General features: G+C 47.7%; 1 protein-coding gene across 7 annotated transcripts in view; it reads right to left on the minus strand.

The window, feature by feature from the left end:
- LOC132805834 (RNA-binding motif, single-stranded-interacting protein 2-like) overlaps positions 1–14,234 on the minus strand; it is a 339,644-nt gene that overhangs the window by 136,836 nt on the left and 188,574 nt on the right. For all 7 annotated transcript variants that reach the window (XM_060821132.1, XM_060821135.1, XM_060821130.1 and 4 more), the window contains exon 5: positions 5,050–5,207. In XM_060821132.1, coding sequence (XP_060677115.1) covers positions 5,050–5,207 — 158 coding nt within the window. The remainder of the gene's footprint in view (positions 1–5,049; positions 5,208–14,234) is intronic.

Here is a 14,234-nt window from a genome sequence, read left to right on the forward strand (position 1 = left end):
CACACACACACACAGACTGTGTGTCTCTCTCACACACACACACACACAGACTGTGTGTCTCTCTCACACACACACACACAGACTGTGTGTCTCTCACACACACACACACAGACTGTGTGTCTCTCACACACACACAGACTGTGTGTCTCTCTCACACACACACACACAGACTGTGTGTCTCTCTCACACACACACACACAGACTGTGTGTCTCTCACACACACACACAGACTGTGTGTCTCTCACACACACACACACAGACTGTGTGTCTCTCACACACACACACACAGACTGTGTGTCTCTCACACACACACACACACAGACTGTGTGTCTCTCACACACACACACACAGTCTGTGTGTCTCACACACAGACTGTGTGTCTCACACACACACACAGACTGTGTGTCTCTCACACACACACAGACTGTGTGTCTCTCACACACACACAGACTGTGTGTCTCTCACACACACACAGACTGTGTGTCTCTCACACACACACAGACTGTGTGTCTCTCACACACACACAGACTGTGTGTCTCTCACACACACACAGACTGTGTGTCTCTCACACACACACAGACTGTGTGTCTCTCACACACACACAGACTGTGTGTCTCTCACACACACACACACACACACACAGACTGTGTGTCTCTCACACACACACACACACACAGACTGTGTGTCTCTCACACACACACACACACACAGACTGTGTGTCTCTCACACACACACACACACACACACACAGTCTGTGTGTCTCTCACACACACACACACACACAGACTGTGTGTCTCTCTCACACACACACACACACAGACTGTGTGTCTCTCTCACACACACACACACAGACTGTGTGTCTCTCACACACACACACACAGACTGTGTGTCTCTCACACACACACAGACTGTGTGTCTCTCACACACACACACACACAGACTGTGTGTCTCTCACACACACACACACAGACTGTGTGTCTCACACACACACACACACAGACTGTGTGTCTCACACACACACACACACAGACTGTGTGTCTCACACACAGACTGTGTGTCTCACACACAGACTGTGTGTCTCACACACAGACTGTGTGTCTCACACACACACACACACAGACTGTGTGTCTCTCACACACACACACAGACTGTGTGTCTCTCACACACACACACAGACTGTGTGTCTCTCACACACACACACAGACTGTGTGTCTCTCTCACACACACACACACACACACACAGACTGTGTGTCTCTCACACACACACACACACAGACTGTGTGTCTCTCACACACACACACACAGACTGTGTGTCTCTCACACACACACACACAGACTGTGTGTCTCTCACACACACACACACAGACTGTGTGTCTCTCACACACACACACACACAGACTGTGTGTCTCTCACACACACACACACACAGACTGTGTGTCTCTCACACACACACACACACAGACTGTGTGTGTCTCTCACACACACACACACAGACTGTGTGTGTCTCTCACACACACACACAGACTGTGTGTGTCTCTCACACACACACACAGACTGTGTGTGTCTCTCACACACACACACACACAGACTGTGTGTGTCTCTCACACACACACACACACAGACTGTGTGTGTCTCTCACACACACACACACACAGACTGTGTGTCTCTCACACACACACACAGACTGTGTGTCTCTCACACACACACACAGACTGTGTGTCTCTCACACACACACACACAGACTGTGTGTCTCTCACACACACACACACAGACTGTGTGTCTCTCACACACACACACACAGACTGTGTGTCTCTCACACACACACACACAGACTGTGTGTCTCTCACACACACACACACAGACTGTGTGTCTCTCACACACACACACACAGACTGTGTCTCTCTCACACACACACACAGACTGTGTCTCTCTCACACACACACACACAGACTGTGTCTCTCTCACACACACACACACACACACACAGACTGTGTCTCTCTCACACACACACACACACAGACTGTGTGTGTCTCTCACACACACACACACAGACTGTGTGTCTCTCACACACACACACACACAGACTGTGTGTCTCTCACACACACACACACAGACTGTGTGTCTCTCACACACACACACACACACACAGACTGTGTGTCTCTCACACACACACACACACACAGACTGTGTGTCTCTCACACACACACACACAGACTGTGTCTCTCTCACACACACACACACAGACTGTGTGTCTCTCACACACACACACACAGACTGTGTGTCTCTCACACACACACACACACACACACACACACAGACTGTGTGTCTCTCACACACACACAGCATAGCTTGGGATTAACCCTATACGTTACGTCCATTATGTGAGGAGGTTATGTTTCGCACATCATTATCTGGGGAGCCACAATCCTGCTCTTGGTCACTTTTTGTTAATAAAAGCTCAGTAACGAAGATATGCACAGGGTCTGGATTGCAGTCATTTCAAAGATCATTAGTGTTATAATTCCATCTCGACACAAGGGGGCGTCATTGTACCATCCATATCCTCACCCAGTCCAGTTTGAGGGTCAACCTCCTTTTTCTGAGGTGGAATGAGCTAATCGATGACTGAATTTTTTTTTCTCGTCACTAATTGCCACGAAGGTAGTACATCATCAATTACTCCACTAGGAAAGCAGGGGTTTTTTTTATAGACACACAGAAAATAGGAGCAGGAGTTGGCCATTCGGCCCTTCAAGCCTGCTCCGCCATTCAATATGATCCTGGCTGATCATCTAGTTCAGTGCCCTGTTCCTGCTTTTTCCTATATCCGTCAATTCCTTTGGCTCTCCAAACAATATCAAATTCCTTCTTGAAAACATTCAGTGTTTTGGCCTCAACTATTTTCTGTGACAGACAATTCCACAGGCTGAAAATGTGTTGCTGGTTAAAGCACTGCAGGTTAGGCAGCATCCAAGGAACAGGAAATTCGATGTTTCGGGCCAGATGAAGGGCTCTGGCCCGAAACATCGAATTTCCTGTCCCTTGGATGCTGCCTAACCTGCTGTGCTTTAACCAGCAACACATTTTCAGCTCTGATCTCCAGCATCTGCAGACCTCACTTTTTACTCGAAGAATTCCACAGGCTCCCCACTCCCTGGGTGAAGACACTTCTCCCCATCTCAGTCCTAACAGGCCTGAGACTGTGATCCCTGGTTCTGGACTCCCCGGTCATCGGGAACATCCTTCCTGTGTTTACTCTGCATTTACCAAAGAATAAAGAACAGTACATCACAGGAACAGGCCCTTCGGCACACCAAGTCTGCGCTGTCACATGATGCCTTTATAAACTAAACACCTTTTGCCTCTATGTGGTACACATCCCTCTATTACCTGACTATTTCTGTCCAGATTTCTCTTAAACATTGCTACATTGCGTCTACCTCCACCACCACCACCACCTCTGGCTGCACATTCCAGGCACTTACCACCCTCTGTGTAAAAAATCTTGCCTCTAACATTTCCTTTAAACTTTCCTCTTTTAAACCTACATCCTCCAATAATTGACATTTCTACCCTAGGAAAAAAGACTCCAATTATCCATTCTACCCATGCCTCACAAAATTTTGTAAACTCCTATCAAGTCGCCCTTCATCCTTCGACACTGAAGTCAAAACAAACCAAGTTTGTAAACCTGTTAAATTTTGCGAGACCTTCCCTCATTCTTCTAAATGCCAGTGAATAAAGTCCTAACCAATCCAATTTCTCTTCATAAATCAGTCCAGGAATCAGTCTGGTAAAGCTTTGTTGCATTCTCTCCATCACCAGAACATCCTTCCTCAGGCAAAGACACCCAAACTGCACACAATACTCCAGGGGTGGTCTTACCCTGCTCCTGTACTTTGGGTGGCACAGTGGTTAGCACTGCTACCTCACAGCGCCAGGGACCTGGGTTCAATTCCTGCCTCAGGCAACCGTCTGTGTGGAGTTTGCACATTCTCCCCATGTCTGCGTGGGTTTCCTTTGGGTGCTCTGGTTTCCTCCCACAGTCCAAAAAGACGCGCAGGCCAGATGAATTGGCCATGCTAAATTGCCCAGTGTTAGGTGCATTAGTCAGGGGTAAATATAGGGTAGGGGAATGGCTCTGGGTAGGGGAATGGCTCTGGGTGGGTTACTCTTTGGAGGGTTGGTATGGACTTGTTGGGCTGAAGGGCCTGTTTCCATGCTGTAGGGAATCCGCTCACTATGAAAGCCAACATACCATTTACCTTCTTCCCTGCCTGCTGCACCTGCAGGCCTCAATTGATTCCAAGCCTCTGCTATTTTCCTTTTCAGCTATCCTGCTGAAGAGTCTGTCCTGAGGGCAGGGTTCTGGAGGTGCAGTGGTAGTGTCCTTACATCTAAGCCAAGCAGACCTGGGTTTGAATCTTACCTGTTCCAGAGGTGTGTTGTACCATCCGTGAACAGGTTGATGGGTGGAGGAGGAGGAGGAGGAGGAGAAATAAAAAGCCCCAAGATCTTCAGAAATCTCTGTGCACCTCTAATTCCGACCTCGTCCGGCATCCCTGGTTTCCTTCAACCCCACCATTGACAGCCATGTCCTCAGTTGCCTGGGAACTGCCTGTCTTTTTCCCAGGGTTGGGGAATCGAGGACTAAAGGGCAGAAGTTTAAGGTGAGAAGGGAAAGAATAAAATGGAACCTGAGGGGCAAGGTTTTTGCACAGAGTGTGGTACGCATAGGGAGAGAGCTGCCAGCAGAAGTAGTTGAGGCAGGTACATTAATAACATTTAAAAGGCATTTGGACAAATACATGGATAGGAAAGGTTGAGAAGGATATGGGCTAAGTGCAGGGAAATGGGGTTCGCGTGGATGGACATTTTGGTTGGCATGGAACAGTTTGGGCCGAAGGGCCTGTCTCTGTGATGTAGGACTCTCTGACTCTCTTTTTGTTTTAAAAATCGGTACCCAGCTTGCCAGTGAAGACCAAGCCCGCAAGTAGGATAAAGCTCATTGGCCCCATGCTCGTACACCTTGATTCAAACCACCTTTACCTGGCAAAGCCAACACCTCGGCTGGTACCATTGGCATCCCGCAGTATCCTGGTGGAGATCACCTGACCGAAAGGTTTCAGCATGTTTTGGAGCTCCTGCTCATCCATAGTTAGTGGCAGGTTGGAGATGTACAGGTTCGTTGGGTCCTGCTCTTGTTGCTGTGGAGTGGAAACAAAACTGTGATTCAAGAGATGCTCCATTGTGGTCAACCGGTTTCTTGTTTCCCAGTACCCCTCTCCTGCCAAGTACACTCACTTGCTGAACTGAAGGGAAAAGTCAAATTCATATTAAGGCATTGAGTGCCATTAGCCTTCTCCACTCAAATTGCTATTCTTCCTGCATGAGCTTTGGAAGAGCTTCTTGTGATCTTTGTCAATTGGCAAGGCAGATATGTTGAACAAAGTCAGCAGTTTGCTGTGGAAATGGGCCTTCCTGTGACTATCCCCACTCCCAACAACCTCAGAAACCATTGGTTATCATTTTCCAACTGTGCGCATTAGGCTGGCTTTGTTTTAATCCCTCCGAATCTCGCAAGGTTGGCCTCAATGTTAGGCAGACCCGCTCTCCCCCCCAAAAAATCTAACCCAGCGTATTGTCAGATGGTTTTACTGCTTGAGATAGTGAGGCCAACCAATGAGTAATCGCTTCTGATTTCCTGGTAGGTTTGGATGAAACCAAACAGGAGACTGCTGGTCCAGCTAGAGGTAGGCCTCCGTTTCACCAGCCTCCTAGACTTTTGAGTCGCTGCATTTAAGATCACTTACTGGTCAATTGTCAGCTCAAATCCAACCTGGGACATTTCCAGTCCATGTGACTGAGTTCCTAAAACCTTATTCACATTTATTAACTGAGCCACACTTCTAATTCCAAAACTAACTATAATTGTTTCCCCAACCAGCAAGTGCTATTCCTCTATCATTTGAAGTGAAATAAAACCTACCAGCATTGCCATGGCAACCACATTTGACTTCAATTTACGTGCAGATGTGGGAATTGGCGGTGGGGAGAGAAGGGAAATCGCACACCAGTCCTATTAAAACATTCATCACTCTCCAAAATGAAAATTAAATGAAATAACATCCCCAAGAAAAATGGCAAAAGGTAGAGACAAAATCAAAACTTTTTGTCTTGCCCTCATCAGGACTGGAAGCAAGAAATCAAAGTTTGAAAGGAAACACCAATTTATACAGTGTGAGAAGAGGGTGATGATGGTGGGACAATGCTTGGCATGGAGATGCAGCAGGAAGTATTAACTGTCAATCTTTGTTAGCTGATTAAACTCAGGCCAGACAGGTGAATTCTGATTGGTCAGGGTGTTACCATGGGGAATGCAGCAAGGATTGGCAGCTCTACAACCCTTTACCACTGTGAAAAAACAACAGAGTCCTAAGTGTTAATAAATGGAGCTCCCATCACATGCACAATGCAAGCCCAGCTGATTCTGTTAAAATTGGATTCCAGTGAACTTTGTATATAGTCAGGGTTACTTAGTAAATGTTGCCCAATAGTGAAATCACATTTCATACTGGATAACATGTTCTGAATTTTGTAAGCACAGGTTGGTTGAGTGCAGTTGGCAAACTGCCCACTACGGACAGTCAAAAGGAAGTGTTATTTGATATGATCCGGCAGTTATCGAGTATGGCCTACATACCTGACATCATATCGGTACTGAAATTCATATCACATTACTGATCGGTGTGACAGGCAAATACATCCTGTTAGTGATGAAAGCCACTTGTGTGTTTACTGCAATAGTAGCTGCTTGAGACAGCTAGCTTCATCCATTGTTCAGATGCTTATGACATCTTCCCCTTCCAGGGCAACCAGAGATAGACTGGACACTGTTCGATGAAACCAGAATGCCCACACAGATGATGCTACCATGGGATCTCCTTAAGGCTCAGCTCTTGCTAACATCTTTAACGAATACCAGAAGAAGTGTGTCTTCAGTAGAATCACCACTAACCTCCTACCTCTTGCAAACGCCCGACGTGTGGGTGATACATTTACAATATTTGAATCCACAGCACCGAAGAGTAATAAACTCTATCGTGGGCTCAAATTTACCATTGAAATGAAGCAACAAAATCAGATGCCTTTCCTTAGATAGATTAGTTGGGATTTTGCCAATGGCTTCTCTACTACACCTGTATATCAAAGGAAGGTGATGGCCTAGTGGTATTATCTCCAGACTATTAATCCAGAAAATCAATGTTCTGGGGCCATGTGTTTGAATCCTGCCACAGCAGATGATGGAATTTTAATTCAATTTTTAAAAATCTGGAATTAAGAATCTACTGATGACCATGAAATCATTGCTGATTGTTGGAAAACCTCACCTGGTTCACTAATGTCCTTCAGGGAAGGAAATCTACCATCTTCACCTGGTCTGATCTACATACAGCAATGTGGTTGACTCTCAACTGCCCTCTGAAATGGGCATTCAGTTGTACCAATCGCTACAAAGTCTCAACGAAATGAAATTGAAGGGTCACCTGACATCAACCTTGGCACTGGAACAGACAGCAGCAGAATCAGCCCGAATTGACCCTGCAGGGTCCTCCTTGCTAGTGCTAAAATCGGAAATCTGACATTGTCTGTAAAGTATGATTCCGTGAGTTTGACTATGTCCCAGTCACTCCCATCATCATCGCTGGATATGTCCTGCCCCACTGGCAGGACAGACCCAGCAGAGGTGGTGGCACAGTGGGATACAGTTGGGAAGAAGTTGCCCTGGGAATCCTCAACATAGACTCCGGACTCCATGAAGGCTCATGACTTCAGGTGAAACATGGGTAAGGAAACCTCCTGCTGATTCCCACATACCGCTATCCCTCAGCTGATGAATCAATATACCTCCATGTTGACCAACACTTAGAGGAAGCACAGTGGGTGGCAAGGGTACGAGCTGTATTCTGGGTGGGGGATTTCAATGTCCACTACCATGAGTGGCTTGGCAGTAGCATTACAGATCGAGCTTGCTGGGTCCTAAAGGACACAGTTGCTAGACTGGGTCTGCAGCAGGTGGTGAGAGAATCAGCAAAAGGGAGACACATCCTGGACCATGTCCTTACCAATCTGCCAGCTGCAGATACATCTCTCCAAGACAGTATTGGTAACAGCGACGACTGCACAGTTGTTGTGAAGTCAAAGTCCTACCTTCACGTTGAGAGTAACCTCCATCCTGTTGTGTGGCACTATCACCGTGCTAAATGGGACAGACTTCAAACAGATCTAGCAACTCAAGACTGGGCATCCATGAGGCACTGTGGGCCATCAACAGCAGCACAATTATACTCCAGTACAATCTATACCCTCACATTCTGGCATATCCCCCACTCAACCATTACCGTCAAGCCAGGGGATCAACCCTGGTTCAATGGAGAGTGTGGGAGGGCATGCCAGGAGCAGCACCAGGTGTACCTGAGGTTGAGGTGACAACTTGTGAAGCTACCAAACAGGACTACTTGCAAGCCAAGCAGCATAAGCAGCAAGTGATGGACAGAGCTAAGCAATCCCACAACCAACCGATCAGATCGAAGCTCTGCAGTCCTGCCACATCCAGTCATGAATGGTGGGGAATGATGAAACAACTCACTGGAGGAGGCGGCTCCACTAATCTCCCCATCCTCAATGATGGAAGAGCCCAACACAGCAGTGCAAACGATAAGGCTGAGGCTTTCACAGCAATCTTCAGCCAGAAGTGCTGAGTGGATGATCCATCTCAGCTCCCTCCAGTGGTCCCCAACATCACAGAAACCAATCTTCAGCCAATCTGATTCCCTCCACATGACACCAAGAAACAGTTGGAGACACTGGATACTGCAAAGGCTAAGGGCCCTGACCACATTCCAGCAGGTGGACTGAAGGCTTGTGCTCCCCACCTTGCCGCTCCCCTAGCCAAGCTGGTCCAATACAGTTACAACACTGACATCCAACCGACAATGGGGGAAATTGCCCAGGTATGTCCTGTACACAAACAGCAGGACAAACCCAACCTGATCAATTACCACCACATCAGTCTCCTCTCGATCATCAGTAAAGTGATGGAAGGTGCCACCCACTGTGCTATCAAGCAGCACCTGCTCAGCGACGCCCAGTTTGGGTTCCACCGGGGTCACTCAGCTCCTGACCTCATTACAGCCTTGGTTCAAACATGGACAAAAGAGCTGAATTCCAGAGGGGAGGGGAGAGGGACAGCCCTTGACATCAAGGCTGCATTCAACCGAGTGTGGCATCAAGGAGCCTGAGCAAAACTGGCATCAATGGGAACGGGGGACAAACTCCCACTGGTTGGAGTCATACCTGACACATAGCAAGACAGTCGTGGTTGTTGGAGGTCAGTCATCTCAGCTCCAGGACATCTCTGCAGGAGTTCCTCAGGGTAGTGTCCTAGGCCCAACCATCTTCAGCTGCTTCATCAATGACCTTCCCTCCATCATGAGGACAGAAGTGGGGATGTTCACCGATGATTGCACCACGTTGACCAGCATTTGCATCTCCTCAGATACTAAAGTAGTCCATGCTCAAATACAGCAAAATCTGAACAGTGTCCAAGCTTGGGCTGACAGGTGGCAAGTAACACTTGACCACACAAATGTCAGGCTGTTACCATCACCAATAAAAGATAATCTAATCACTGCCCCTTAACATTCAGTGGTGTTAACTTCACTGAAACCCCCACTATCAATATTCTGGGGGTTATCATTGACCAGAAACTCAACTGGACTCACCACATAAACACAGTGGCTCCAAGAGCAGGTCAGCTGCTAGGACTACTGCAGTGAGTAACTCATCTCCTGACTTCCCAAAGTCTGTCCACCATCTACAAGGCCCAAATCAGGAATGTGATGGAATACTCCCCACTTGCCGGATGGGGGCAGCTCCAACAACACTCAAGAAGCTCAACACCATCCAGGACAAAGGAGCCCATTTGATTGACACCACATCCACTTCCCCCAGTAGTAGCAGTGTGTACTATCTACAAGATGCACTGCTGAAATTTACCAAAGATCCTCAGACAGCACCTTCCAAACCCACAACCACTTCCATCTAGGAGGACAAGGACAGCAGATACATGGGAACATCACCACCTTCAAGTTCTCCTCCAAGCCACTCACCATCCTGACTTGGAAATATATCGCTGTTCCTTCAGTGTCACTGGGTCAAAATCCTGGAATTCCTTCCCTAATGGCATTGTGGGTCAACCCACAGCACATGGACTACAGCAGCTCAGGGCAGCAGCTCACTACCACCTTTTTATGGGCAACGAGGGATGGGACATAAATGCTGGCCAGACAGCAACGTCCTCATGGCATAAAAATGAATAGAGTCATAAAGATGTACAGCATGGAAACAGACCCTTCAATCCAACCCGTCCATGCCAACCAGATATCAAAAAATCTATCAAAAGCCAACTTTCACTGATGAATATACAAGTCGGGTTTCCTACAGACCCATATGTTCAAAGAGCAATCTGATCAGCAACCTCATGAACAGCGCCTCAGATATCTGCTCACCATGAAAGCTTGATGTCGACACTGGGCCTATCAAAACTATCCAATGAAATAGTGGCTCTCCTAGTCAAATATCACTCACGGGATACAGTACATAATCATGCAAGGAGAAAGTGAGGACTGCAGATGCTGGAGATCAGAGCTGAAAATGTGTTGCTGGAAAAGCGCAGCAGGTCAGGCAGCATCCAAGGAGCAGGAGAATCGACGTTTCGGGCATGAGTCCTTCTTCAGGAATGAGGAAAGTGTGTCCAGCAGGCTAAGATAAAAGGTAGGGAGGAGGGACTTGGGGGAGGGGCATTGGAAATGCGATAGGTGGAAGGAGGTTAAGGTGAGGGTGATAGGCTGGAGTGGGGTGGGGGCGGAGAGGTCAGGAAGAAGATTGCAGGTTAGGAAGGTGGTGCTGAGTTCAAGGGTTGGGACTGAGACAAGGTGGGGGGAGGGGAAATGAGGAAACTGGAGAAATCTGAGTTCATCCCTTGTGGTTGGAGGGTTCCTAGGCGGAAGATGAGGCACTCTTCCTCCAGCCGTCGTGTTGCTATGGTCTGGCGATGGAGGAGGCCAAGGACCTGCATGTCCTCGGTGGAGTGGGAGGAGGAGTTGAAGTGGTTGGGTTGGTTGGTCCGGGTGTCCCAGAGTAGGCGGCCTGTCTCCCCAATATAGAGGAGGCCACATCGGGTGCAGTGGATGCAGTAAATGATGTGCGTGGAGGTGCAGGTGAATTTGTGTCGCCAGACCATAACAAGACAGCTGGAGGAAAAGCACCTCATCTTCCGCCTGGGAACCCTCCAACCACAAGGAGTGAACTCAGATTTCTCCAGTTTCCTCATTTCCCCTCCCCCCACCTTGTCTCAGTCCCAACCCTCGAACTCAGCACCGCCTTCCTAACCTGCAATCTTCTTCCTGACCTCTCCGTCCCCACCCCACTCCAGCCTATCACCCTCACCTTAACCTCCTTCCACCTATCGCATTTCCAATGCCCCTCCCCCAAGTCCCTCCTCCCTACCTTTTATCTTAGCCTGCTGGACACACTTTCCTCATTCCTGAAGAAGGGCTCATGCCCGAAACGTCGATTCTCCTGCTCCTTGGATGCTGCCTGACCTGCTGCGCTTTTCCAGTAACACATAATCATGCACGTGTCTATGGCCATTGCTTTTGGCCCTGAACAATGCCCTGTTCCTTTCCCATTGAAGTCTACCTTGTAGTATCTCAGCCCTCCCATCGAAGACTGTCTCTCCACCACCTTCAACTCTTTCACGGAAGATGATCCTTCCAGACCCTGACATCTCCCTCAAAGATCATTACTCCCCTTTCTCTCTATCACAGTCAATCCAACATCATATGCCATTTACAATGTGTTCTATTTGAGATGCTGCTTTAGTGTACTGTCAATATGGCACTCAACATCTTGGCACTAATATCATGGTAGTCCCTCTTTACAGTTCCGTGTGGCATTGGGCATTGGCAGAGGGACAACCAGCCATGAACAAGAAATGGGCATTGATTTCCACGGCACAGAGAGAAAGAACTAACATGATTCAACCAACTTGGGAAAAAAAACGTCAAAACTGTGGGCCAGCACGGGAAGATTCAGAGATCAGCAACAGGAGCTTTGCTTTTGTGGGCACACTAATTAAATCGGGCAACTAAAGAGTTAATGGTCTCTCGACAAAGCTGTTCCTGAAGCACATTGTTTGGGAGAGAGAAAGAGAGAGGGAGAATAGTGAGGTTGGCTGGAGGGTAGTGGAAGGAACACTCAGTTACAGACTCAGTAAATGTTTCACTGCTGGTTACAGCATGGAGATTTCCCAGCTGCTCTGAATGACAGTTTCAGTCCTGCACTCACAACTCGTGGCGAATGCTTGATTAACAGTTCTTGGAAAAGAAAAGGGCCCATTACCTCGTGTTCCAAGAATCCAGGAAAAACAGCCATTAGAGATTTCAACCACAGAGTTGGAGATGTAAAAATAAAAAGGACAGCTCATTCCAAAGTGTACCTGCCTGGCTGATATCCTTCCACTTTGGACTGCCAGCCCTCACTCAGCAACTCTCCCTGCCCCTCTGCCCCCAGCACTTATTTGCATCTCTATTCACCCCTTAAAACCTACAAATGGAGCTTTCTTGCTGATTTCATTTGGCTGTTTTCACTCTTGCACTGTTCAGTCAGGACTGGTAATTGGCAAAGCATCACTGCAAATACCACAGCTTTGTTGCGCCTGGAGTCTGCCAGATGTCTAACCATGTTCTGGCATTGCTTTGCCAATTTCTTTTCCCCACACTGCCAACCCGTCAACTAAAGGTGATTGAAACAGCCTCTTACCCATGGGCTCCCCATTCACACACAGTGACAGAGTGGCAATCGGACTACTGGGAGGGCAACCTTGACCACTATCATGACTCTTCCTCACCTCCTATTGATAACAGCCCTGGGCTGCATTGAGCCATGGTTTGGGGAACTGGCGAGTAGTCCCAGGGCAACTCCTGACTCCAGAGATCTCCACTGGCTCGAATGCCCAAGCTGGAATCGCTGTCTTGGTGTAAGATGGCCCTCGTGCTGCATCCTGCCAGAATCAAGGCAAGTGGCAGCTGGTCAGAAGGTCGCTGTGCCAAGATGCTGATATGGCCAGACCTGACACAAGATAAAAGTCAACAAAAACACACTTCTGGGTGGAGAAGGATTTATCTAACCTTTAGAAGAATGAGAGGCAATCGTATTGAATAATGTAAAATTCTGAATGGGGCGTGATAGGGTTGAGAATGAAAAATTGCTTCTCACTGGCTAGGGAGCTCAGAACACAGGAAGAGCATGGTCTCACAATGAGGGGACAATCATTTCGGACTGAGAATGAGGAGAAGTTGCTTCACTCTTGCAGTGTTGTGGATCTTTGGAATTCCCTGCCTCAGAGGGTTGTAGATTCGCCCCCATCAATAGATTCAGAAGCAGGAAAGGAAATTTGAGGATAGTGTGGAAAGATGGAGTTAAGATTGATCATTGACTATTAAAACAAAGAAGCAGAAGTAGGCCATTCAGCCTGCTCCACCATTCAATGAGATCACATCTGATCTGATCATCCTCTGCCTTTTCCACATAACCTTTAATTCCGTCACTGATTACAAATCTGTCTATTTCAGCCATGACTATAGCTATAAGGCCATAAGATGACATAGCAGCTAAATGCTGGTGAGGCAGGGAGACCTTCTCTTTAACATCCTTGTGTTCACAACAGGAATTATTCTTGAACTGATCAAGCTCCAGATTCACTTCCGTGGAAAGCTCTGTCAGGCTGAAGCTGCAGAAGGTCAACAGCAAGCAGACAATGGCATACAACTGCAGTCGTCCACACTACAGAAGCCACTCTCCAGAAGTGTTTGAGATGATTTAATACACTAAACTGAGGCGATTTGTTGTTTCTTAAAAGCCCTTTTCAACAGGCAGGCCTGAATAGGCCCAAATAATCAGTATAATAGAACATCAAAGCATTCCATTCAGCTGAGGATACACACACAGAGGGAGACAAAACGAGCAACTGATAGTTTTCTTCACAAGAGGAGGTGGTGGGAAAAACTACTCCCCAGTTCTCAGTGCCTGGCATTTGACCAAAAGCCAAGAATGTGGAACAATTAGCAAATGTCACGGGCCAGCTTTGTGATACTCCAGCTTGCAGAATG

This window comes from Hemiscyllium ocellatum, chromosome X (genome assembly GCF_020745735.1).
Source record: "Hemiscyllium ocellatum isolate sHemOce1 chromosome X, sHemOce1.pat.X.cur, whole genome shotgun sequence".
Classification (NCBI taxonomy): Eukaryota; Metazoa; Chordata; class Chondrichthyes; order Orectolobiformes; family Hemiscylliidae; genus Hemiscyllium; species Hemiscyllium ocellatum.